General features: G+C 46.5%; 2 protein-coding genes across 16 annotated transcripts in view; one reads left to right on the top strand and one right to left on the bottom strand.

Annotated features, from left to right (window-relative positions):
• The window catches only part of LOC117715949 (protein FAM163A), an 82,662-nt gene extending 70,542 nt beyond the window's left edge, over positions 1 to 12,120 (top strand). For 3 of the 10 annotated variants that reach the window (XM_076941385.1, XM_034512709.2, XM_076941384.1), the window contains exons 2-5: positions 439 to 536; positions 6,645 to 6,666; positions 7,797 to 8,071; positions 8,715 to 12,120. In XM_076941385.1, the coding sequence (XP_076797500.1) occupies positions 7,979 to 8,071; positions 8,715 to 9,128 (507 nt within the window). In that variant the 5' untranslated portion in view covers positions 439 to 536; positions 6,645 to 6,666; positions 7,797 to 7,978 and the 3' untranslated portion in view covers positions 9,129 to 12,120. The remainder of the gene's footprint in view (positions 1 to 438; positions 537 to 6,644; positions 6,667 to 7,796; positions 8,072 to 8,714) is intronic. The other 7 variants (XM_076941388.1, XM_034512711.2, XM_034512708.2 and 4 more) reach the window with 5 other exon arrangements.
• A 9,650-nt stretch (positions 12,121 to 21,770) lies between these two features.
• The window catches only part of LOC117716576 (torsin-1A-interacting protein 2-like), a 29,564-nt gene continuing 26,217 nt past the window's right edge, over positions 21,771 to 25,117 (bottom strand). For 3 of the 6 annotated variants that reach the window (XM_076941376.1, XM_034513649.2, XM_076941375.1), the window contains 2 exons: positions 23,788 to 23,889; positions 21,844 to 22,751 (listed from right to left, as the gene is read on the bottom strand). In XM_076941376.1, the coding sequence (XP_076797491.1) occupies positions 21,994 to 22,751; positions 23,788 to 23,889 (860 nt within the window). In that variant the 3' untranslated portion in view covers positions 21,844 to 21,993. Of the gene's footprint in view, positions 22,752 to 23,787; positions 23,890 to 25,117 lie in introns of all 6 variants that reach the window. The other 3 variants (XM_076941380.1, XM_076941378.1, XM_076941379.1) reach the window with 3 other exon arrangements.

Here is a 25,117-nt window from a genome sequence, read left to right as displayed (position 1 = left end):
CTTTTCAACTTTTCCCTAGCTCTGCTCCCAAGTTTTGCTGGCCTTAGATTGCACCAACCCAGCTCTGGCCTCAGTGGGTAAAGAAGCAGAGCATGCTCAGTGGTAGGTGGTTCTATAGATGTCACTAGTGACTGGATCCCCTCCAGTCACTAGTGCCCAGGACACCTGAGCATCATAGACTGCACACATACTTGAGTTTCTTAGTGGAGTTTGAAAGGTCATGGGTGGGTTCCTGTCCCCACTGAGCCTCTTGCCCCAGGCCCTCTTGTCCAGTGTTCTGCTCCTGCACTGGACGACGGGTTATAGACAGCAGAGCTAAAAGAAGAAAACGAGGGTGAGGTGGAATTGAGTATGAGCTTCTGAGAACTGAAGACCTTAGCTTGTCTGACCAGTCAACCTCCACACCCCAGTAACCTTCCCCACTCCTGTCTTCTCTAGCAGGGACCGATGACACTCTTGGCCATGATGCATCTCCAGTTGCTATCTGCTCATGTTCAGCCTGCATGAGTGAGCCACCGCTGCTCCAGCTGTTTCCTGTAAGTATAAGGCACAGGCCAAAGCTTTCCTCCCAGAAGATTTGGGCCCCAGGTAGGAAGATGGGTGCTGAGGGCCTGCGATAACAGTCTTGGACTCAGAGAACAGGCCCTCAGAATTCTTTAGTGGACAAGTTTTCCTCTTTGATGACATTTATCCTTTGTTTTGGCCACCACTGAGTTGTTCTGTCCAGCTCTGAGAGGATTTGGGTAGGAATACAGGAACTTTATTCTCCTTCTCATGAAGCTACTCAAGAGGCAGAGGGCCCACGGCACCAGCCTTGAGAGCCTGGCTCAGATACCTACCTGCTACCCTGTGACTTTAGATAGATCTCTGAGGAATCTGGCTTCTCCACCTGTGTTGTGAGATTTTTTTTTTTTTTTTTGAAACGGTGCAAGAAGGTATATTAGTTATTTTTTTGCTATGAAACAAATGTAGCAGCTTAAAACCATGCACATAGAACATCTCAGAGTTTCTGTGTGTCTGGAATTCTGCTATGCAAAGCTAAGGCCACTACTTCGGCGTTGGTGGAGAGCCTGCATCTGAGGTTTCGGATTGTGATGTCGTCTGGAAGCTTGAGTGGCTGGATGGGAAACAGACTTGCTTCTGTTCTCATGCATGCTATGTATGGATGCTGTGATGATGGCTCTGTTACTTCTGAGCCATGGACAAAGAACCTCAGTTTCCAGTTAGCCATTGGCTGCAGTCTGCCTGCAACCTCTGGTCACATGGATCTCCCAACATAGCAGCTCAGTGCATCTAAGCCAGCAAAGGGAAAAAGTTGCTTCATGAAAAAGAAGCATGAACCTTGAACTTGCCTACTCTCTTTTTATCCTATTATCTTTGCTGCCTTTTACAGATTCTTAGAGGCAAGTCATAGTTACATTCACACTGGAGAGAAGGGCAGTGTACAGGGCCTGACTGCCAGGGATGGGGATTATCAGGAGCCATCTTTAAATCTATCCAGCATAAGAGGGAATATAAATGGAAGAGCCTGCTGGGCGGTGCTGGCGCACTTTAGTGCCTTTACAAGTGCCTTTAATCCCAGCACTTGGAAGGCAGAGGCAGGCAGATTTCTGAGTTCGAGGCCAGCCTGGTCTACAGAGTGAGTTCCAGGACAGCCAGGGCTATACAGAGAAACCCTGTCTCGAAAAACCAAAAATAAATAAATAAATAAATAGATAAATAAATAAATAAATGGAAGAGCCTGGTAGGCTGTGCCATGCTATTTAGGTGTAAGGATTTATTGTCATTTACATCTAATTGAAAAAAAGGTCAGTGACCCTGCCTGAAATAATAGGAACCGCTAAGTGTGGGAATTTAAGTTCAAATTGTATTGTTAGTACCAGGCCCTCAGGGAAATGAACTGGGCCTCCTTAGTTCATGTCATACATTTTATACATGCCTTACAGGTTTAAGGCGACATTTAAGCAGCCAAGAAATGCTCGAGCTTTCTCCCTTTCCCCTATAGCCATGCCTGGTAGGGTCTTTAAAAATATCAAAGGGCATCAGGCATGGTGGCACACACCTTTAATCCCAGCACTAGGGAGGCAGATCTTTGTGAGTTTGAGACCACTCTGTTCTACTTAGTCAGACCCTGTCTCAAACAAATAAACACACACCCACACACACACACACAAGCCAGGTGTGGTGGTTCATACCTGCAACCCTAGTACTTAGGAGGCTGAGACAGGGAAATGGTTGAGAGCTGGGGGCATTCTGGGCTACATGGTAAATGTTGGGAAAGGCTAGACGGCAGGATGAGACCCTGCTGTCTAAAATTAAAAACAAAAAAGCAAACCAACAAACTTGTCTGAAAGATGCATGTGGCATCTCACTTCCCCTCCCCATCATTTGCAAGCTTTTTTGTGTCCGTTTTCCAAGGCCAAAGGGTGAATTTCCAAGATGGGGTGGCTGTGTAGGGTACAACTGGGCTCAAACCCAAGCTGTCAGTCAGCTGTTTCTTCCTGTGGTGCTCTCTGACACATTTTAATTAAGCCACTAAGCCATTAAGCCCTAAAACTGACAGAGGGGAGGCCAGAGTCTAGTGCAGGGAAGCACTGTTCTTACAAGGCTTTCCCACAAGCCCTTGTATTCTAAAAAATCCCAGCAGAGTAGACTAAGGCTTTCAAAGCTAGTATGGCAGCGTCACACCTTACATACCAGCAATTGAGATTCTCATGCAGGGGGATTGCTACATGTTTGAGGCCAGGCTGGGCTACATAGAAAGCTCCAGGCCAGCCTGAGCTACAAATTGGGGTCTGTCAGAGAGAGAGAGAGAGAGAGAGAGAGAGAGAGAGAGAGAGAGAGCGAGAGAAGAAGAAGAAGAAGAAGAAGAAGAAGCAGAAGAAGAAGAAGAAGAAGAAGAAGAAGGAAGAAAGGAAAGGAAAGGAAAGGAAAGGAAAGGAAAGGAAAGGAAAGGAAAGGAAAGGAAAGGAAAGGAAAGGAAAGGAAAAAGAAAAAGAGCCACTGTCTGGCTAGCAGCCTTGGCAGTATCCGTGGAAGGAAGGGAGCATTTACTGACCTTATAATAGCATCATATAAATTCTCTCCAGCATGAGATTCATCTCCTCCCACCACCTACCAACCAGATGCTTCAGGAACTCCCAGAAACAAGGCCTACCACACATCTGGGCAAAGCCAAATCGATCTTCCACAGGGGACACTCAATTTTGCCGGTGAAATCAAAAGTTGCAGCTTGCTGTCCCCTAGTGGTCAGTTAAAGTCATAACTGTCAGCCTGTGCCATGTTACTCAGAACCAATTACCCAACTTTTATTAAGCACGGCGTATAGTGTTTGGAGCAGCAGGTATGGGAAACAGTATAAGACAGTTTACAACTATTGGGGTAACCTACCCCCCCACACATATTGTATCAACCAGCTATGAAAGTGTGTCCCTGTATTCTCAATTGTTAATCGCTGTGCCAGCAGGATATGTATGTTTGTCACTTCCTTAGAAGCCCCAAAAGAGTATTCTCTGAGATTATCATGTTGAATGGCTGCAGTGGAGGAGGCCACAGAAGGTCTTGTTGCCCTTAATCTGGCCAAAAGGGAACACTGAGATTTGAACTGGGTGTAGTCCTGCTGCTGATTGCTCACGTTGAGTAGACTGTTGCGCCTCTCCTACTAGGCTAATAGATTTTTTTTCTAGGCTAAAGGAAAGTGGCTTTTGACAAAGAGCTTGCAGCGGGAGCTGGGGCCGAGGGACAGAAGAAGAGCAGGAAGGTCAGGAAGGCTTGGTGAAAGCACTTGAGTAACTGAGGGACTGCCCTAGCAAACAGGCTAACAGCCTCATACTACACAGTTGTCTCCATGTCTTTATTATGGAATCTCAAGCAGGACCCCCAAAGCCCCCGAAATACACAACTTAGTAGAAGGCTCAAGATATGTTTGCATTAAAAGAGAAATGGCTCAGCAATTATGGGCCCTTGCTGTTTTGTTTTGTTCCCCATGACACCCCGGCGCTCCCCTAGAGGACCCTGATTCAATTCCCAGAATCCACATGGTAGCTCACAGCCATCTGTAATTCCAATTCCAGGGGATCTAAAACCCTATTCTGACTTCCTCGGTACCAGGTACACATGTGGTGCACATGCATTCGCACAGGCAAAACACTCACATGCATAAAATAAAAGTAAACATATCTTCTTAAGCTGACTAGTGCCCACCAGAATAAGCCTTGAGAGGCAGCATATGGGAAGGCAGAGGACCCAGAGCTGAGCCAAGGGCTCAGGAGGGGCAGCCAAGAAAGGATGTGCAAGATTTGAATAAGTAGAGAAAGATGATCATGTACCACCAAAGCCCCTCAGGACTTCCCCCATCACCTCCAAAGGAATCACATCTCAGCTCCTCTTCTCTCTTACAGCCTTGTAACTCTGAGTCTTGGGGGTTTTCTTCTGCCCTCTTTGCGCCTGAATAACTGCAGGGAATGTCTATGCCTCTTAGCCCGGTCTAGTACCCAAATAACTGACACAACGGTCTATTAAGGTTATTAACAAGCTGCAAGCCTAGGCTTGCGTTCTGAGCTACCCCAACCCTCTAAAGCTATCTCCTTCCCAGCCACGGGACCTTCAGTCTGTATTGCCCTGGCTCGCTCCGGTCCATGTGTGTCCTCTTGCCTGCTCTCTGACCTCCTGACAAATCCTCCTGGTCTCTCCACGTGATCTCTCTATCTTTTTTTCCCGTGGTCCTTTGCTTACTTCTCTCTCCCTGGGACCCCTGGCTAGGATCCAAAGTCCAACCTTCCTATTTCCTCTGCACAGCTAATTGGATCTTTATTGACCAAAGGATGATAGAGAGGAATGTTTACAAAACACTGAGACGAAACCAAAGTCAGCCTGTACTCAACTCTCTGTGGGGAGAGAAGTCAACATTTGAATAATACAAGGATAATCTTTACCCACTGCACAAAAACATCACTCCCACAAACCCTTAGTGTGTCCCAGCCTTCCCAGATGTTTTTAGTTCTCAGGGCCTTGTTCCACCAGCCATTGCCCCTCCCCCTTCCTTCTCCTGCCCCTCCCCTTTTTTCTCCTCCCCCTCCCCCACTACCCCCATGTTTTTTACCCCCTGGAGTGTTTCATTTCTATCAGCACCGCCTTCTCTCAGCTTACAGGGTTCAACTCAAACCTTGTAGGAGGCATCTTCCTCAGTAATCAGCAACGCCTCCTTCATGCCCTGCACCCTTGGTCTATGGTCAGTACATAGGGCACCTAAGTCTCACTAAAACCTAAACTTCCTAAGAACGGGGACTGCCACAGGGGGCAAGAGCTTCAGCTGAGGGAACATTGGGAGCTGAGAAGAAGTTAAACGGTGGCGAGTATGCAGGAAAGAGCCATTGATGCTGTGTCTCTGTTTCCAGATGAGTTATCTTTTACTCTCTTGGAGATGATGGGAAATCCTGAGGGGCTTTTGGTAGTACATGATCATGTTTCTCCATGTATTCAAATCTTACACATCCTTCAAGGCACCAAGCAGCCGCTTTCTTGGCTACTCCATTCCTGAGTTCCTGCCCCAATTCTGAATCTTATTGCAATACCTTTCTGTATTCTACTCTTGGCATCTTATTTTAGAGAAAGCTAGATAACTTAAAAATATGTATCTATTTTCAGGCAGTGCCAGAAAGATGCTGCAGTCACAGGCAGGCACAGGAGGGGCGAGGCTGAAGAAAGGCCGAACAACAGTGAAAGGCATGGGGCTCACACACAAACCCAGTAAAGGTCAGGAAGGAAGCCAGTACTAATGTGCAAATAAATCACCCAAGACCTTTTTAAAATGCAGACTCCCAACTCCTTAGGCCTATGGTGAACAGGGGATGGATACCTTGATGCTAGCACAGGCCTACACTGCTGGTCCACCTCCAGGCTAGTATCAGCGAGGCTGCTTGGTACCTCTAAGTGAAGTAGAAGCTGTAAAAGGAGTTATAAATTCTAGCTAGCCCATATAAAAGACACACAATCCAGATATTTTATTTATAGGCTGTAAGCCTAGATTGGGCAGATTTTGGAGTTATTCTAACTTATATCCCAGCCGTACATCCCTTGTTACTTGCTGTTTCTCCTGGCTACATGCTCATGGTCCATCTCAGCTTCCTCCCCTCTCCATCTCCTCTCTTCTTCGTGTTTCCTCTAACACAACATCTGTCTTTCCTCTACCTCTATCTACCTCTGTCTACTGCTCAATCACAGGCTTTAGCCTTTTAACTTGGTGTTAACAGTTAACTTGGTGTGCGTGAGGATCTCCTCGGGGGGCCGGCAACCAGATCTTGGGGGCCAGTATTTAGCATTTAAATACATATTAGCCTCAGATCAACCCCAAGAGGAAGCAATCTTTGAGCACCTACCTGGTAAAGGGCAAGTGGTACCTTTGGGTGAAGGAATGGGTACCCCTTCATCTAAGTGACCACACAGGATTCATGGCTTGGTAAGCAGGGGGCAACTGAGGCCCAGCTACAGTGGAATCATGACAGAAAGGGACAACTTGGAGGTGGACATCTATCTGGAGAGCAAAATAATACCTTTATCCTGTGTGTATTGAGTTTAAGGTAACAGTGGACGTCCAAGTGCTGTGTCAGGAGTAACATATCTCTGTCCCTTTTGTTGTCTTACAGGTCATCGCTCCCTTCACTGAATGTAAGTCCTTGAAATCCTCCCTCCATCCTCAAGCCAACAAGCCCCCACTGTCCTGCAGAGGTGTGGGTGGGGTCCCCATATGCCTGGAAGCTCAGAAACCACCTCTCACTGGCCTGCCAAAGGCCTGAATGACCTTACCCAGAACTTGCCTCTGTCCTATTCATTTGGCTCCAAGAACCAAGACCCGTTTTCCTAGCCTGGCTGTGGACTTCTAGGAGTTACAATGCTGCCTGCCAGCTCCCTCTGGGCTCACATCCCCAAAGCTTCAGAAGCTAATGATATTTGTGCCCAAGAGAGAAGTAATATAGAGTCTGGCTTTTAAGGGGAGCCAGGTTGGGTGCAATTCCAGGCAAATATGTCAAAGCCTCAGGGCACATAGAACATAGATAGTGAGTAGCTATCCCAAAAGGTTAATGTGAGGATTCCTGAGGCATTGTGGGAAACAAGAACACGTAGCATAACTCTCCACAGACAAAGCTCTTCTGGTATTCCCTCTTGGAGCCATGGGAGCAGGAAGTCAAGAAGGAGGTGAAGATGGAGGAGGAATAGTAGGGCTTGTTTTGCAAGCATAAGGACCTGGGTTCAGTCTCCAAAGAGGACCTGAGTTTGTGCCCTAGAGCTCACATTTAAAAAGAGCCAGATGGGATGATGGGCATTTGTAATCCTGGGATGAGAGAGTCCAAAACAGGCAAATTCCTGGGGCTCTCTGGCCATCTAGCCTAGTCTTGGCAAGTTCTGGGCTAATAAGAGGTTTTGTCTAAAAAAGAGAGGGGAAAAAGACTGGACAGTGGTGGTGCGTGTCTTTAATCCCAGCATTTCAGAGGCAGAGGCAGATGGGTCTTTGTGAGTTCAAGGCTAGCCTGGTCTACAGAGCCAGTTCTAGGATAGCCAGAATGACTTGGAGAAACCCTGTTTCAAAACAAAAATAATAGTAATGGCATCTGAGGAACAACTCCGGAGGTTGTCCTTTGGCCTTTACATGTACACCCACATAACAAAGACATGCATATATACAAAATACTCCTAATAATAATAATAACAATAACAACAACAACAGAGGAGACAAAGAGAGAAACCAAATGGCACAAGGAGAAATGGAGCAGTCAGCGCTCTCTGTCTTTTCCCTCCAGCAGCCGAGGCCCCCACCCCACTCTGGGTTAAGCATAGCAAGTCCTCTGCCTTCAGGAAACCAATGCGGGCCTGGGTCCACTCAGCTCCTGTCCTCCTGTCTACTGCTGTGCAGAGAATGTGGATCAACTACTCCTCACTTACCGGCATACGTCTTTGCAGAGTTTGATGGGGCGCCGGGCGGATGACAGCGGGAACGGTTGTGATCACTGGCGGAATCCTAGCTACAGTGATCCTCCTCTGTATCATTGCTGTCCTGTGCTACTGTAGGCTCCAGGTCAGTACCATGGGCCTATGGTCAGAGGCTGGGGGCACACGGGCAAGCCACTTCTCCACGATGGGGGCAGAAACTGGAGGCCCACTTTGGAGGCAATAATGCCCAAAGCCATAGAATATGAAGAATAAGTGAAGGAGGCTTAAAATTGTGTGTGTTCAGAAGGAAGCTGTTCACCCCCCATACACACAGACAGACAGACAGACAGACACACACACACACACACACACACACACACACACACACACACACACACACGTTTTCTGTACCTCACAGAGGCACCATGGTGTCCTGGAAAGATTCAGGACTCTCACATTCACCTCTGAGATGGTAACCTTGGTAGGAAAGTCACAGCCCGGGGAGACTGAAAACTGCTGAAGCAGCCTCCAACCCTGCCCTTGCATTCCTGTATGCACCTCTCTCTCTCTGCTCCCCCGCCCACCAGGACACACTGAGCAAAAGAGAGAAGTGCTGGCCCGGTAGAGCTGGGAGTAAAAGCTTGTGGGATGAGGTTCTCTATACTAGAGTGTATCATCTCCCTTCCCCAGCATGAGGTCCCCAGTAAAAGGTGGAGGACGGTTCTTCCTGTGTACGGCCACTAGTGATAGAGGACCTCCTTTTAAGTGTCCCTTTTCCTTCCCCCCAGTATTACTGCTGCAAGAAGGGCACAGATGACGAGGATGCTGAAGAGGAAGAGGAAGAGGAGGAACATGACCTTTCCATCCATCCCCGAGCCCCCACCTGCAATGCCTGCAGCACCCAAGTCCTGGATGGCAGAGGCAACCTGGCACCTCTCACCAGCGAGTCCTGCAGCCAGCCGTGTGGGGTGGCCAGCCACTATACCACTTGCTCCCCTTACCGCACCCCCTTTTACATACGGACAGCTGACATGGTGCCCAATGGGGGTGGAGGCGAGAGGCTCTCCTTTGCCCCTACACACTTCAAAGAGGGGGGAACTCCGTCCCTCAAATTGGCTGCACCCCAGAGTTACCCGGTGACTTGGCCAAGTTCTGGGCATGAGGCCTTCACCAATCCAAGGGCTATTAGTACAGATGTGTAATCCTTTCACCCTGATCTGCACACACCCAACACTGCTGTCCCAGCAGGAGCAATGGAGTGGTGGAGGGGACCCTCCAATACACCACCACCACCCCGGAACCATTTCAGTTTTTCTGGCTTCCATAGCAGAGGTTCAATACGATGTAAACTATTAAATGTGTGAGGACCAGGGCAGGACCTGTCTCCAGCCCTGTGGCCCAGAGGTGGGGACCTGATAAGTCTGCAATGTCACCAGTTTCTCTCTGGGGATTTTCTCTCTGACAGTGAAGCTCTATATGCCCCCTTCCAATCAGCCCAAACCCTTTGCTTTCATGGACTGCATAAAGATGCACCAGGGAAAGCTAAGCAAAGGTTAGGAAGGCTTCCAGAGACCGAGGGACGTGAGGTGGACATACCTAGAAGAAACGGACACTAAGGGAACCGTGAGGACTAGACATCCCAGAACTGACAGGAGAGAGGAAAAGGTGTTAACAGAGCCCCTTGGAGTTTGCTTGCTGGAATGCACTCGTGAGTTTATACTCTGTTTTTTACTTGGGTTGTCTGCTCTGATAGGGATATTGAGTTCTGGAAACACCACATCTGCTATCTAGTCCCTCCTCACGAAACACATCAAACTGATGCTAAGTCCTACAGCACATGGCTGCTTATGGGGACAATAGCAAGAGGAGTCTGTAACTTTGTCTCCTCTTCAAGTCCTTTCTTACTCCCCCTGCTAGAGAAACTTTTCCAGGTTTTAATCACTATAGTTCTAGAAGCCCAGTGAACAGATAGATCTCACTGATTGTCCCTATTCCTCCATGCTTAGTCACATATGTAGACTCACCCCCCCCCCCAGGGTATGTGGATGCCTATTGCTGGAGTTGGGGCGGTTCCCACTCCTAGTCATCACTACCAACAGCCAAATGGCTTTGACTCCTTCAGGAGTTGCAGAGCAGAAAGGTCCAGGGTACCAACAAGTAAGAAAAATCTGACCCTCTAGCAACTGGACCCAAAAGCATTTAAAGTGGCCAGTCTCCATGGCAACCAGAAGAAGGGACAGTTAAGTTCCCACACACCTGCATAAGCTCCTCTAAGAGGCTGGTGCATCCCAAGAGCATCCATCTGTGATGTGACATTATGAACAGGACCATTTTATCCCATCAGGGGCTGTGGCCTTCTCTTCTGAGTTCTGGGGTGTGGGGGGGGGTTCTCCTGAAGATTGGCTGTGTCTTGGTAATTAGATTCTAAGCTTACTTGCCCTCCTTTGGCCTCTTACTCTCCAGTCTCACGACGATAAGCTATTTTGCTGTCTTACTCTAGTCTCAAGTCCCATCACCTCCCACTTTTCATCTAGCAGTGGCCTTATGGGTTTTTGTTATTGTTTGTTTGTTTTGCTTTGCTTAGTTTAGTTTTAGTTTTTTTTTTTTTTTTTAAGTAAGTATTGTCTATAAGTTCTCCAGTTACCTCTGTGGTTCAAGGGTCACTCTCCCACTTCTAAGCGTGTAATTAATGCCTGCATATTCAAGAGACACAGAATCCTATGAGGGGTGGGCTGGTTGTTCTCCTGAAATTTTGTTGGTTGGTTGCTTGGTTGGTCAGTCCGACAAAGAGCAGGATGCACCTCACATCTCCAACTGTAAATAGCGAGCACAGGGTTAAGAAGCAGAAGACACTCTGCTCACATTCTGTCCACTCCTTAGCCCCGGGCACCAGTCAGCTGTCTTCACTGAGACATCTGTTGTTCTCCAGGAAAGCAAAGCTTTGCCTAGACCGGACTCTAAATATCCCTTAATATTTCACAAATCCAAGACTTCTTAGACCTGCTAGTCAGACTTTCCTCTTGCCTTCATCCTAACCAGGGCTGTGTGGACTTTCCAGCTGACTGATTCTGGGTTCAGGGACATTTGTTGTGGGCTGGAACCCTCAAAAGGGGTGCTGGGAGGAACTCAGACAATTAGAAGACAAAATCATCTCAATTGTTGGTGAGAAGCAAACAAGTCGGATTAAGGCTCAGTGGACAGAGCTCTTGCCAGGTCTGCACAAAGCCCAGGGCTCAGTCTCCAGCACTGCATAAAACCCAGCATGGTGGGCACACCTCTAATACTCGGGAGGTAGAGGGAGGAAGGTAGGGTTGTTCAAGGTCATCCTTGGCTACATAAGAAGTTCAAGGTCAACCTGGGCTACCTTAGACACGCCCCCCTCAAAAAACAACAACAAAACAGTTGTTCAACCTCCTACTGAGCAATCTCAAAAGGCCAGCACCTACTGGAAGCCACAGCAGGAGGGCTGGCAATCTCCCTCTCCCGGTGCAGAGCCATAACTCTGCAGCTCCTGTGCACCCAGTCCCACCATCTGCTGCTCATCCTGGGCCATGTGCAGCCCCTTGACTTGCTGCTGGGCCTGGCAGCTCTCCCCACTTCCTCACCACCAGCCCAGTGCCTTGCTCTCCTGTGGTCCTACAGCTTCACACTAGATAACAATGCTGTCATATCATACCAATGCCTTTGGGTAAACCAAGAGAACCCAGCCAACTGTAAGCCACTTTTATACTAGGGGCTCTGGGTATAAAGCACTCTTTGCCTTTGTGTCTCCTGTAGCTTTCTCAGCCACAAGTCAAAATCTGGATCCCAGGTGTCAGAGGGGAGGGGGAACACACACGGCCCTTCAGCCCACATCGTTCAAGGCACATGCTCCACCCTAGGCTGCAGGTCACCTGCCCCCCTGACTCTTCACTGTCACATCGTAAGCTCCATCCTGAGGACGAGAAGGTTCACCCAACTCGGCTATTCTGTCCCTTTAGCCGTTGAGTCTGTACCATGAGACACAATTTGTACACTCTTCAAACTGAACCCTAAACAGGCAGAGGAGGAATCGGGGGCCCAGGGAACAGCCAGTCCTCTTCATCCTTCTCCACACCACTCCACTTCTCCTGCTGCAGATTTCTTGTCTTGTTGTAACTTTGATAACTTGGAACACAACCAAGCGAATGTCAAAATAAAGGAGAAATTTTAAGTAGAAAATTCCAGAGGGTCTTCCTTCCATTCTTTATCCGGGGAGGGGCAACTGTGCATGGTTTGAAAATGAATACTCATCTGAACACCCGAAACATCCAAAATCTACACACGTCCTCTCCTCTTCTGCTCACACATTAACAAAGCTCTCACTTGATTGCAAGGAAACCTTCTTTGCTGGGTCAGCATTCACAACCTGGGAGTATTCCCTGTGTGTTGGGAAAGGGGGCTTTAAGTTAGCTAGAGATAAGTTCCAGGTTTCGGAGAAAGATACCACAATTCCAACGGAAGTGCCTGGGCAAGGCAAACCTTACTACTGATCAAAACTTTACTACTCTGAGGAGTGAACACACTCCGACAGGAAGCACGTTTAGTTTTTGTTCTCACTCAAGGGGTGACTATCTTCCCCATGACCTGGGGTCCTCACAGGTCTATTCCATTGGCTAGTCTGAAAAGAATTAGTGCACAGGAACTGTGGGAGCAAGAGGGAAGGGTTCACTGCTCCAAGGGACAAAGGGCCTGCTCATGGCTCTAGGTCATTGTGTTCCCAGAAAACAGAAGGGCTTTTGCATAAACAAATATTGAACTGAGTGGGAAAGCTATTGAAATGTTTGCAGAGAAGACTTACTTAGTGGAAGAGATAAAAAGATGTGAACGTTTTGTCCAAAACACAAGCTTCACAGTATTTATTTGGTAGTTCTTACAGGTGTCCTGCCCAGGATGGTGAACTCACTGGGGGCACTACAGACTTCTGCCCGCCCTCCTCACTTTCCAGGCCTGCAGTTTCTGCTCCTCTCCACTTTTCAGTCAAGTCACTCTTTCTCAGAAGACTTCACAGTGTTAGACAATCAGTCTCGCATTGTATGGGATGGAGGGGAGGGAGACAGTTGCACAGAGACTTCAAAAACAAGAGAACTGGAATGCAGTCTAGACAACAGAGAACTGGCTTTGAATGTGAAGCAGGGAGGCCAGGGATACAGCTTGGAGTGAGAATACATCTCTTTAGTCCCAGCACTCCGGAGGCCTAGGCAGGCAGATCTCTGAGTTCAAAGGTAGCCTGGTCTATTGAGCAAGTTCCGGGACAGCCAGAGCTACTCAGAGAAACCAGGTCTCTAAAATCCAGAAAAACAACCAAAGGTCAGGGATGCAGTCAGCCTGTCTGCATGTGTGTAACACAAGAGTATGAGTAGCTCTCCCCACCTCAGGGCCATGACTACAGCTGAGCGGGCTGCAGCTGTAGCCAGGACAATCCTGTTGTTGTTAAGACCTCTGGCCCTGTCACAGCCCCTTCTCTGGTATCACCGGAAGTGTGCGGCTTTGCCCTGGGGAGCAGCTGGTCTCTGTTTTGCTAGCGGGGCTCACTTCTGAGAACCAACGAGCCTGAAGCACATTTTCCTAGTGCTTTATCCCCATCACTCTGGGGGTGCGCTGAAAGACAGAGCTGCCCTTGCCACATCAGTTTAGCTTCAGGATTGTAGAGGGGCAGTCATCTGGGCTCGGCCCTTTTCCATGATACTCTTTGACCCTTTTCCGGCCTCAGGCTATTGCTCTGTCCAGACCTAACTGGGAAGAAGGAAGTGGGAGAAAGAGGCAACGCCCTGTATCCCAGGTGGGAGGACTGGGTGAGAAGGTGCAACTGGCTGCTCTGGAGGCTAGACAACAGAGAACTGGCTTTGAATGTGAAGGGGGGAGACCAGGATGCAGCTGGGAGTGGGAATACATCCCTTTAGTCCCAGCACTCCAGAGGCCTAAGCAGGCAGATCTCTGAGTTCGAAGGTAGCCTGGTCTATTGAGCTAGTTCCGGGACAGCCAGAGCTACTCAGAGAAACCAGGTCTCTAAAGTCCAGAAAAACAACAAAAGGTCAGGGATGCAGACCAGGGATGGAGAATAGTAACTGCCCCAGCTCTGTGCTCCATTTTTGAGGCACCTTAGCAACAGGAAGCAGGAGGATACTTGTCTGACCTCAGCAGTGGGTGTTTATTTCAAACAGTGGGGCATGGGGGAGCAGACACAGCAGGAAAGGGTTGTCTACCAAAGAGGATGGAAACACTTGGGGTTTCTATGGGAAGTTAAATGGAACTTCCAGGGCTAGCTGCAAGCCTGCAGTCTCTCTCTCTCCTGGAGTTGTTTATCCAGACAAGTCTGTTTTATCTTTAGAAACTGACTTACCTGGGCTATCTGGATGCAGGTGATAGTGGGAGACTTAACTGACAAAGTGAGTGAGTGGGTAAAGGGCTGAAGGGTGAACTCAGGGGGACAGGGGATTTCAGCAAGTCTTAGGCTTTAAGGCTTAGGGGGTTGGAAAGTTCCTTGGTCAGGGCCTGGCAGAGTTTGTTCAAGGTTTATCCCAACTCTATGGAGTGCTTAGACTCTGTAGATGATCTGCGACATTATTGTTCAGGAGGTATTTTGATATATTTAAGGACAGTTTTTTTAGGAAATGTTGATATATTTAGGACAAACATGTAATTGATGATTAAGGAAGATGGTTTCTTATCAACTCCTTTTGAGAAGCCCTGCACTGTTCTTGAAATGTAGGCAATGACTATCCTGCCAAGAACCCTGCCCAGACCAAGAAAGAAGTCGCACCTCCTTCCGCAACCATCATTCCCACAATTCTGGGTGTATCAGCTCCCAAAAAGGTTCTTTACCAAAGACCAGCAGACCCCGAGGGCGACTTGGTCCAGGCCCAAGGGAAACATTTGGCTAGCGAACTTCTTCTCTGTCTTGTCACTGTGGAATCCCCCCTACCACACACCACCCACATCAAGGTGGTAGATAAAGAGCTCTGTCTCCCAGAGTTAAGTGGGTGTGGCAGTTCCTACCTCCACAGGGGTGGGCACCAGATGCTTGGCGGCTGGGTCACCTTGAGTAAGGGCCTAAGATCACCTTCTCTTTGGGGTCTGAACATAAGATGACACAAGTGCCCCAGTAGGTGGATCTCAGGCCTTTGGCAAACCTGTGTCTATCCCTGCTCGTCCACATCATCAAGGCTTTTGCCTTGACCCAGAGTTCTTAGATCTATTGGGAATTGCATTTAGTCCTAAAACTAACAAAAGAGCACTCTCCTCAGCAGGATTGTGTTCTGAGTCAAATAAACATTTTAAAACTAAACTGGAACCCTCACCATCTTCTAAAGTCCTCCGAACTCCATCCCCAAATCCAAGGGTTCCAGTCCAGCCTCTGGCTACTGAGAATATCCCTGGCCCTACTCCTCCTTGACCTGAATTCCTCTTCCCTTCCTCTCGGCCCTGATGCTAAGGAAGATGAGGCAGGAACCGGTAACAGCTAATGGGGAAGAACCTTAAAAGGAAAAAATAGGGTTAGCCAAGCACAGTTTGTATGAAAGTCAAAAGTACTTTTTTTTGGTAGTGGCGAAAAAAATATCACACAAAATATGTATTTTAGATTATTTTGAAGTGTACATAGGATTCCATGGCATGAACTTCCTCACAGTATTAATCAGTCATTACCACTAGCCTTCCAAAGCTGCTTCTTTTTTTGTTGTTGTTGTTGTTTTGTTTTTTTTTTTTTTTTTTTTTTTTTTTTTTTTTTTTTTTTGGTTTTTCGAGACAGGGTTTCTCTGTGTAGCCCTGGCTGTCCTGGAACTCACTCTGTAGACCAGGCTGTCCTTGAACTCAGAAATCCTCCTGCCTCTGCCTCCCAAGTGCTGGGATTAAAGGCATGCGCCACCACTACCCGGCTCCAAAGCTTCTTATGTCTCCTAAAACTCTTAAGGCACTCGTGTTAGAATTACTCTATTTAGATCCACAAAACAAGTTTTAAGCTAAGTTTATTCTGCCTGTCCTGGCAGAAGAATGGGGCTCTGTAAGCTCAGAAGAAGGCTGGAAAAGATGGGTCTTTATCTCTACTCCCATATGAAATCTTCTAAGATAAACCTGGCCTCAAGTACATTCCAAAGGAAAAAAAGGTCGGAAAATAGCTTTGCAACCTACCCTGAGAGATGGAGTAAGAAATACTCACGGGAGGAAATATGGAGGCAAAGTGTGGAGCAGAGACTGAAGAAAAGACCATCCAGAGACTGCCCCACCTGGGGATCCATCTCATATACAAACACCAAACCCAGACACTATTGCGGATGCCAAGAAGTGTTTGCTGACAGGAGCTTGATATAGCTGTCTCCTAAGAGGCTCTGCCAGGCCTGACAAATACAGAGGCAGATGCTCACAGTCAACCATTGGACTGAACACAGGGTCCCCAATGAAGGAGTCACAGAAAGGACTGAAGAAGCTGAAGGGGTTTGCAACCCCACAGGAAGAACAATATTAACTAATCAGAGCCCCAGAGCTCCCAGGGACTATACTACCAACCAAAGAGTGCACATGGAGGGGCCCATAGCTCCGCCCACATATGTAGCAGAGGATGGCCTTGTCAGGCATCAGTGGGAGGCAAGACCCTTGCTCCTGTGAAGGCTTGATGCCCCAGTGTAGGGGAATGCCAGGGCAGGGAGGCAGGAGTGGGTGGGTGGAGGAACACCCATGTAGAAGGGGGGGATGACATAGGGGGTTTACGGAGGGAAAACCAGGAAAGGGGATAACATTTGAAATGTAAATAAAGAAAATATCCAATAAAAGAAAAAATGTGAAAAAAAAAGGGGGGGGGGCTCACAATGGAGAGACTCGGCTATGGATATAGGACAGAGATGTGGCCAGAAGACAAGCAAACAAGCAGCCAGCTGGGAGTGCAAGGCTGTTTGCCAGACAGTGGTGGGCTGGGATCCACTTCTCCCTAGCCTGTGAGCTCACAGATCCTGAGCTGTGGGATGGGTGGCAGAGGACTTGAGCAGGACACAACTTAAGGGTCCCCAGGCAAAAGCCGTCCATTAGTAACCACACACCATCACTCCGCTTTCCACTGTCCCCACAGACTCCTGTCCAGCGATCTCTGCCCCAGACCTTCTCTTTATACTAGACTGACAGAGTAGAAGGCTAACCAGGAACCAAACGTAGGTCCAGGTCTGCTGCAAGAGCGGCGGGTGCTCATAAACCCTGAACCATCTCTCCAGTCCCCAGCGTCTCTGTATTTGTTGTATGCAGATTTAGCCCCAACCCAAATGAGAACTTGACATGACCTCTCAGGAAACAGTCCCATAGTATTACTAAATTGACAATTCATTTTTTTAACAAATTATTTTACTTTTATTTATGTGTATGTGGGGGGGGCATGCGTGTGTGTGTGTGTGTGTGTGTGTGTGTGTGTGTGTTTGTCCCCTGGAGCTGGAGTTAAACAGTTGTCACCAAATGTGCTTGCTAGGAATTGAACTAGAATTTCTGCTCGAAGAGCGAAAAGCAGTCTCAACTACTGAGTCATCCCTGCAGCCTGACAGCTCACACGTCCATCACACCCGGCGGCACCACTGCTGCTGGCCGGTCTGCAAACAGCTATCGGAACAGGAGGGCTTAGGGGCTTTTTGTTTTGTTTGTTGCTGTGTTTAATCTTCTCAACTTTGAATATATTATACAGAAACTTGGTTACTACCCAGTTTGTGTTTGGGGGTAAATTGTAATTTTCCACCCTTTTAACTTAAACGCTCACAAATAAAACTACCACCAGCGGCTCGTCTACTGTAGGTAATTGGACAGGGTTTAAGAAGCCCCATTCTCTGCAAGCAGATTCTTCTGTACTGTGGTTGCCAAATGCTCTTAAGATATGCTAACTCTTGAAAATGTATTTTCCTAAATTACAAGAATCAAATAGGAAATTAGTCAAGAAACACTGGTCCGAGCTGAGAAAGACAGCAAGGCCCAGCACTAGATTCCGAGAAGTGAGGAGGCTAGAGAGTGGATCCTGGGAGTCTACCTGCACTAGTTTAGGATCGGCAGCGTTCTCAGAGCAAACTGTTCTTTTGTTCTGGTGTGCGTGTGCGTGCACGTGTGTGCATGCATGTGTGTGAGTACGTAGGTTGGCTGGCTTTCGAAGCCCCAGGGATCTTGTCTGTCTCTTGCTTCCTCGGTGCTGGGTAACATGCCTGTGACGATACACCCAGCTTTTTATTTTTAAAACAAAAACAAACAGGTGTCAAGATTGAACTCAGGTGCTTGTTCTTCCAAGGCAGGCGTTTTACCAACTGAGCTATCATCCCAGCTCTGAGAATGATGCCCGTGTGTGTGTGTGTGTGTGTGTGTGTGTGTGTGTGTGTGTGTGTGAGAGAGAGAGAGAGAGAGAGAGAGTGAGAGAGAGAGAGAGAGAGAGAGAGAGACTGAGATTGATTCCTGAGTGTAAAGATTCATTTGCAGGAAGATTCATATGTGGCATCCAAACTCTGGTCCTCATGTTTGTGCAGCACTTTATTAAACCATCTCTCTAGCCTCTAAATTTGAATTTTAAATAACAAACCATCTTCCTACTTTCCAACATACACAATGCTGGACACCCACCCACACTTAATACATCTTGAGTCAGCTCACCTCATGTTTGGAACAACTCCCAAGGCTGTGCTCATGTGTCCCCTAGTCAAGAGAGAGCCAGGTGTGTGGGGGGGGGGGGGGGGGGGGAAGGGGATGCTGCACAGACACTGCCCAGGGTTCCAGAGGATTAGAAGCTCACAGTCTGCACCACACTTCTTCCCTGTCAGCCGCCAACACCACTGGATGTTTCCAGAATCCTTTTGACTCTCCCCACCATTAAAGACCACATGCCCATTTCCATAAATTCTTTATTTTGGAAATTTTAGTCAAAAATCAATCAGCTAGGAAAAAATAAGATTTATTGTATAGTAACCAGACAATTGATTTGAATAAGGCACATTCAACATGGAAATGAATGCAAAAAGCAGTTAAGGTGACTTGAGAAATCTGACAAGCCATTAAATGTGTAAATACATAAAGGCAAAATTCTATGGGGTTAAAAAATCTTTGTTAGAGAATGTAAAAGTGTTGTTGAAAATCATTTTGCTGCATTACTTTAGTGTTCACAGGCTGCATCTGTCTGTCATACCCAACATCTGTGCTCACTGTGCTCCTGTCTTTAACAAGAATGTGAACCAAAGGCTGCGACAAAACTGTACCATCAGCTGCTGGGGAGGGGAAGGGCACTGAACCTCACTAACCTCTCCCAAAGGCTTCCAGATAAAATTTATTAAAATGAGTTCAGTGATAAGAACTCTCTAGAACTTTTCTGATGATCTCTGAGTGCTACCCAAAAGAACCATAAATTTTACCTGAAGGGGAAAGAAAGACCCAACTCTAAAGACTGTTTCTATTTCCCCTGCTTGCTTCTGAGACTTGGTATTAGTCAAGAAGGGATTCTATTAAAAAAAAAAAAAAAAAAAAAAAAAAAACCAAAAACCCACCACCAACAAAAAACATACATATATCCATACCCGCCCCAGGCAAAATATCACAAAGAATTACAACACACATAAAAGGCTGTAAAACTGGATACAAAAAACAATGGTCTAGAAGACAGTACACTAGGTAATAGATATGTGTACATTTTTAAATGTGGCGGCACACTACTCTAATCCCATCACGTACAGGTCTAAGGCTTGAGAATCACTACTTTGGGCTGTGCAGAGACCCTGTATCAAAAATAAAAAAATCATTTGTTCTGACCCCAAACTAACATATACTGCTTTTTTTCAAAATGATTTTTTAAGAGGTCTGAGAATATAGCGTAGTGGTAGGGTGCTTTCCTTGAATGTTAAGACCCTGGGTTTTGAAACAGGGAATAGAAAACTGACAAGTCTCAGTTGATTGCACTTATGATAGAAGGAGGTATATTTTAACAAGGTAAATAGTTAAAAAAATTGAAAATATAAATTTCTAAAATTTATTATATCCTAAAATTTGTGTTCATAGCAAACTGTGTAAAACTGTAGTTTTATATAGTTTTAATGAAGAAACAATTACTTTTCACCTATGATCTGAGCCACTGACATAGACTGTGCACAAATACTGTAGACCAGTTCCTCTAGAGTCTGAGGTAGCACAGGTCAAAGGCCAACATAACAATTCTGCAAGGCACCTTCTGACGTGAGACTCTATGTGGCTCTACGTGATGTAATGCTAGTGGCTAGGAGCTGAACTGAAAGCTGGATATGATGGTACACACCTATAACCTCAGCACTCAGGAAACTGAGCTGGGGAAATTACTGTAAGTTCAAAGTCAGCTACACCACAGAGTAAGCACCAGGACAGACATGGCTATATGACAAGCCACTAGCATTTAAAACAAGTAAGTCTAGAAATACAGAAGAAAAAAAATCAAATATGCCAAACAGATTTTTTTTCTTCAGTCCCTGTGCTTCACACTGGGTTGGCAGTCAAACTCCATTCACTATGCTTAAACTTTGTGTAGGGTCTTTTCTTAAATCTGTTTCAGGATTTTTTCAAAATCCCAAATGCATACTATTTCCTGAATGTTTCTATACTTAACTGAGTGGACCAAAGGCTCTGGCCAAAGCCATCTTGTGGCAAGTATTTTCAGATCACTTCTCACCCGTGCCTCTGTGATCCTTTTAACTATCAATAGAGATCTTCTTAGTGTCTCCTAACCGCCCCCCCCCCCCAAGGTTGCTTAAAGTCTTAACTATATCATGATCTTATAGCAGCGGGTGACCCAAAACTGAGTGCAAAATTCCAAGGGAATGGAACAGACCTTCTGTGGGTCAAGATCATTTTACTAGAGTTTTGCTTTCAGAGTTCACATGCTGATCAACAGCTATTGGCCCCAGTCTGAAATCATGGGACGGAAGCGTAACAACCGATATTGGCCATGATCCCTCTCTGTCCTCTATGGAGAACGCCCCCTTGCATTTCTCAGATCCCTCCCCATGGATGGCATTTCTAACTAGCTAACGACGCATTCAGTGAGCTCATGTCAGCTGCTGTTTGTTCCTCAGGTCCTTTCTGAAACTGCGCTCAGACTCTTATCACAGACAACTGAGATTCCAGCGGGGAGGACGTACGGACGGGAAGATCAACAGACATGAACAAAAGCCCTGCCCTGAGACCTCCAGTAGCGGCTCACCTGCAGGTCTTTGTCACCCTGGACCACAGACCTTACTCCTCAGCGTTAACACGTTCATTTCTTCCTATCCAAGTTCCTATTCCAGAATGTGCTCTCACTTCATCAATGTTTTCCAAACTTCCTTCTCAGTGAATCTCAGTTCCACTGAAATCTAACAGAGAACCCAAATAATACCAGCAGCCAAGAGCAGGCACGTCTCATAGGAGGGAGGGTGCTGGGAGGCCCAGTTGGAAATTTTTCATTTCCAGTTATTACCAACAATCTCTACATTGATTCCGATGCGTGGGGACAGTCTTCTTCTGAGCACAGCTGTTCTCACCTCAGCTCATTAACGGAATAAAAGCATACACACTCCAGGTTCTTAGGTTTGGAGGGTTGAATTCTAGTTTCCTGTTTTCATCTATTCAAAGTGCAAATCTGTGTAAGACACAACCAACCCCACGAGTGCATTATTAAAGTAAATCTTAAAAAATTCTTAATACGTAGTAGAAGGGTTCTCTAAAATCATTCCAATTACTCCCTGTCCAGGCCTGAGCACTGCCCCAGAGGCCTGTTAGAGTCCCTGCAGGGCAGCGGTGGTGCTGCCTTCCCAGAAATCAGATCTTCCTGTTCGACGATTCTACAGCTGTGCTGGACATTGAAACAATCCACACATCATGTTGTATATAACCCTTATTGGCTTTACAAGACAAAGGAAAACATCAGGCCAATTGTTAGTTTTATCAAAGTTCAGTCTAGAAGGTTTTTATAAAAGTAAAAGAAAAAGCTTCTTTTCTAGTAAAGTCATGTGCCTCCCAGCTGTTTCCTCTCACGTGCCAATCACCTCCTCCCAGTGGAACGGAGCCCTCAGACCTGGCCCTTCCCTGTCACCTCTGAGGCTGGCTTCAGAAAAGGCAGCCTCGCTCTTCTATGTTCTTGACAGGCTGCACGGGCAGCACCAGGTGAGAGATGCGGCTCCACAGCCCACTCAGCTTGTCTGAGTCCATGTGGCTGAAGGAGCTGGGGGTTTTGGAGTTGGTGAACTTGGCCCAGAGTAAATCCCTCACTTTTTCTTCTGTTTCCCTGGGGCTTACGCCTGCTTCTAACGTTTCCTCTTCCAGCAGAACGGTCAGGACAAGGGCCACGTCTTTAAAGGCGGCATTCTCATGGTCACAGTACTTGTAGAAGATCAGGGTGGAACCCGCAGGAAGGGATTCAAAGTGGTGGACTACAGCAGCCTTGTGGCCATTCTCAAACCCAGAGCTAAGCTCCAAGTCAACCAGCAGCTTGACGGTGTCACTGTCCTGCAGGGCTCTTTTGGCCCCGTCTATGGACACGGCAGTCACCTTCTGAGAAGAGGTGTATGCATTGGCAACGTGGTAGCTCAGGCACTTGAGGGTCTCCTTCCCCTCCCGAGCGGCTGTGAAGATGATGGTGGCCGGCTCACTGGGGTTTGAGACATTGAGGTGCTTCTGGAGAAACTTACGTCCTCGCTGCCACAGGAAGGAACTCTGACCTGGAAATTTCTCTTTCAGTTGGCTAAACTGGGCCAGGAAGGCCTCCAAGGCTGGGTTCTGGGGCACCTGCTGGGCTGGGGAGGAATAGTAGCTGTTGACAGAGCTTAGCACAACTGCCACAATCAGGCAGCCGAGACACACTGAGCCTGCCAGGTGAGAAGACAACAGAAAACGAGAGGAACATGAGTCAGAAACGATGGTGGCGAAACGGAAATGAAACACAAGTATTACTGGCAGTGCCCAGTTCCTTTGCCTGACTCTTCTATATTTTCACACTTCTAATAAAAGCTGAGGCAGGGGGATTGTCATGAATTTGAGAGTGGTCTGGTCTGGTCTATACAGGAAGAAATAAAACAAAAAGTCTAATAGAAATACCTTCTTTAATCTCTTGAAGCTATTTGGAGATATGTGTGTCAAAGTTATTTATACACTGTCATAGTCAATGACGCATCTGAAAGTGAGTCATGTGACCTTTCTTCCACATTCTCCACGTATATAGTAGCTAGAACAGACCACTCTGTAATCAAAAGTTAAAATGACCCAGCCTGCGTGGCAGAGCCTGTAACTCTTAGCACGTGGGAGGGCTGTGACACCTGCCTTAACATGTTGAGATTCGTTCTCAAAGGGGAAACAAAACAACAAACAACTTAAACACGCAATCTGAGAGGTTAGCAGTCTCTAGTTGAGAAGGCAGTTTCTGGAGGCTGAGGCAGGAATCCTGCCATGTGTCTGAGGCTAGCCTGGGCTGCACAGTGAATCCCATGCCAGTCAGGACTACCTGGCAAAGCCCTGCCTCAACAAAACAAAAGGTGGTTTTAGTTTCGTCTTTTCTATGCAGTGTTTTCTGTCTCTAGCATGGTAGCTCAGTGGTATGGCACTTGCTTAGCATGCACAAGGCCCTTAGTCCCCAGTGGGGGTCGGGGTCAGGGTGAGGGAGTAGACTTTCTGACCATGAGGATTTCTATGTTAAACAAAATATCAAACAGTAGCCCTGGAGGAAAAAAAAATTAAAATTGTATTGCTCTATTTTATTGAATTTATTAAACATTTATATATGTGTATATATATATATATATATAAAATTAAAATTAAAATTGCTTAAACAACATAGTTTTCCGTGCATTTTCCTTAAGGATCTGCGAATGATGTAAACTAACTGTAGCAAATCAGCTTTGTTCTCACCATAGGTCCAGAGACTCTTCTTATCAGTCTTTCTCAACGTATCCTGTGCAACCTCTTCCTTTTCCTTCACCAACTGTGTATCTTCTTCATGACTTCCAGCCTCTAGAGTTAAAGGAACATTGGAGACAGCACACTGTAAGAGTGGGCAGTGTCTCTTACCTCTTACCCGGTTACAGGACAGACAGGATGCCTATGCTTTTGAAAATTTCCCTTTATGCAAACCAAAGTTGTTGATTAGCTCATTTCTCCGTATTAGGCTCTCTTCCATACAAACACTCCATTTGAAACATGGTTTTATTTTTTATTCATGATGAACCTCTACAATGGTGGAATTGTAATAGTAGACAATGGTCCATCCAATCACATCTGTCATTCATACATCCATCTATCCATTTCCTCATTCAAAAACTATTCATAAAGTTGTTGCTATGCGTCGGATGCCAGGGAAATAACACTGTGAGAAATGAGCTAAGTGCTTCCTGAGCAGACTATTATGATGGGAGTGCATGGGACACATCAGGTACCAGGTATTAGCAGTGGGATGTTAGGTATCAGCTCAGTCAATGCTTGAATACTATGCCTTGGCACTAGAAGACAGGAATTTCCGACAGAGCCCCTTTGAGTACTGAAAGTACTGGGCATGACGGCCCATGACTGAACTCCTGGATCTCAAGAAGCTGAGGCAGAAAGATCACTGTGAGTTTGAGGCCAGCTTGGGCTTCAGAATGAGATATTATCTCAAAATAAGAGCAACAACAAAAACTAACCAAGCATCTACCTGTGTGTATGTGTTCTCACTGACTTATACACACTCACCTGATGATTTGCATAATATTTTGTTTTCCAAAAGACAAAAAAATTGAACATTTGAAGTCATAATCCATAAGAAACAAGAATATGACTTTTTTTTTTTATCAGTTATGTTCCTTTTTTGTCATATTGCATGAATATAAACAGTAAATAAAAATAGTATTTAAAAACGTCATTTGTGGGGCTGGAGAAATGAATTAGTGGTTAAGAGCACTTGTTGCTCTTTCAGAGGACCAAGGTTCAATCCTCAGCATCCACATGGTGGTTTACAACCATTTGTAATTCAGTCTGAGGTGATCTGACATCCTCTTCTGACTGTCTTGAGTACAGGCATGCACATAGTACACAGACATACCTGTAGGGAAAACATCTAAACACATAAAATACATTTCTTTACAAATGTAATTTGTGGGCCATGATGACACTGAGGTAGGTAATGGTGACTGAGTTCAGCTTCCAGGAGCCACACGTTAGCAGAACTGAAATGATTTGTGAGAGTTGTCCTTTGACCTCCATAATT

This window comes from Arvicanthis niloticus, chromosome 10 (assembly GCF_011762505.2).
Source record: "Arvicanthis niloticus isolate mArvNil1 chromosome 10, mArvNil1.pat.X, whole genome shotgun sequence".
Lineage (NCBI taxonomy): Eukaryota > Metazoa > Chordata > Mammalia > Rodentia > Muridae > Arvicanthis > Arvicanthis niloticus.
The sequence above is the reverse complement of the archived record's forward strand: the minus strand, read 5'-3'. Positions and strand labels throughout refer to the sequence as shown.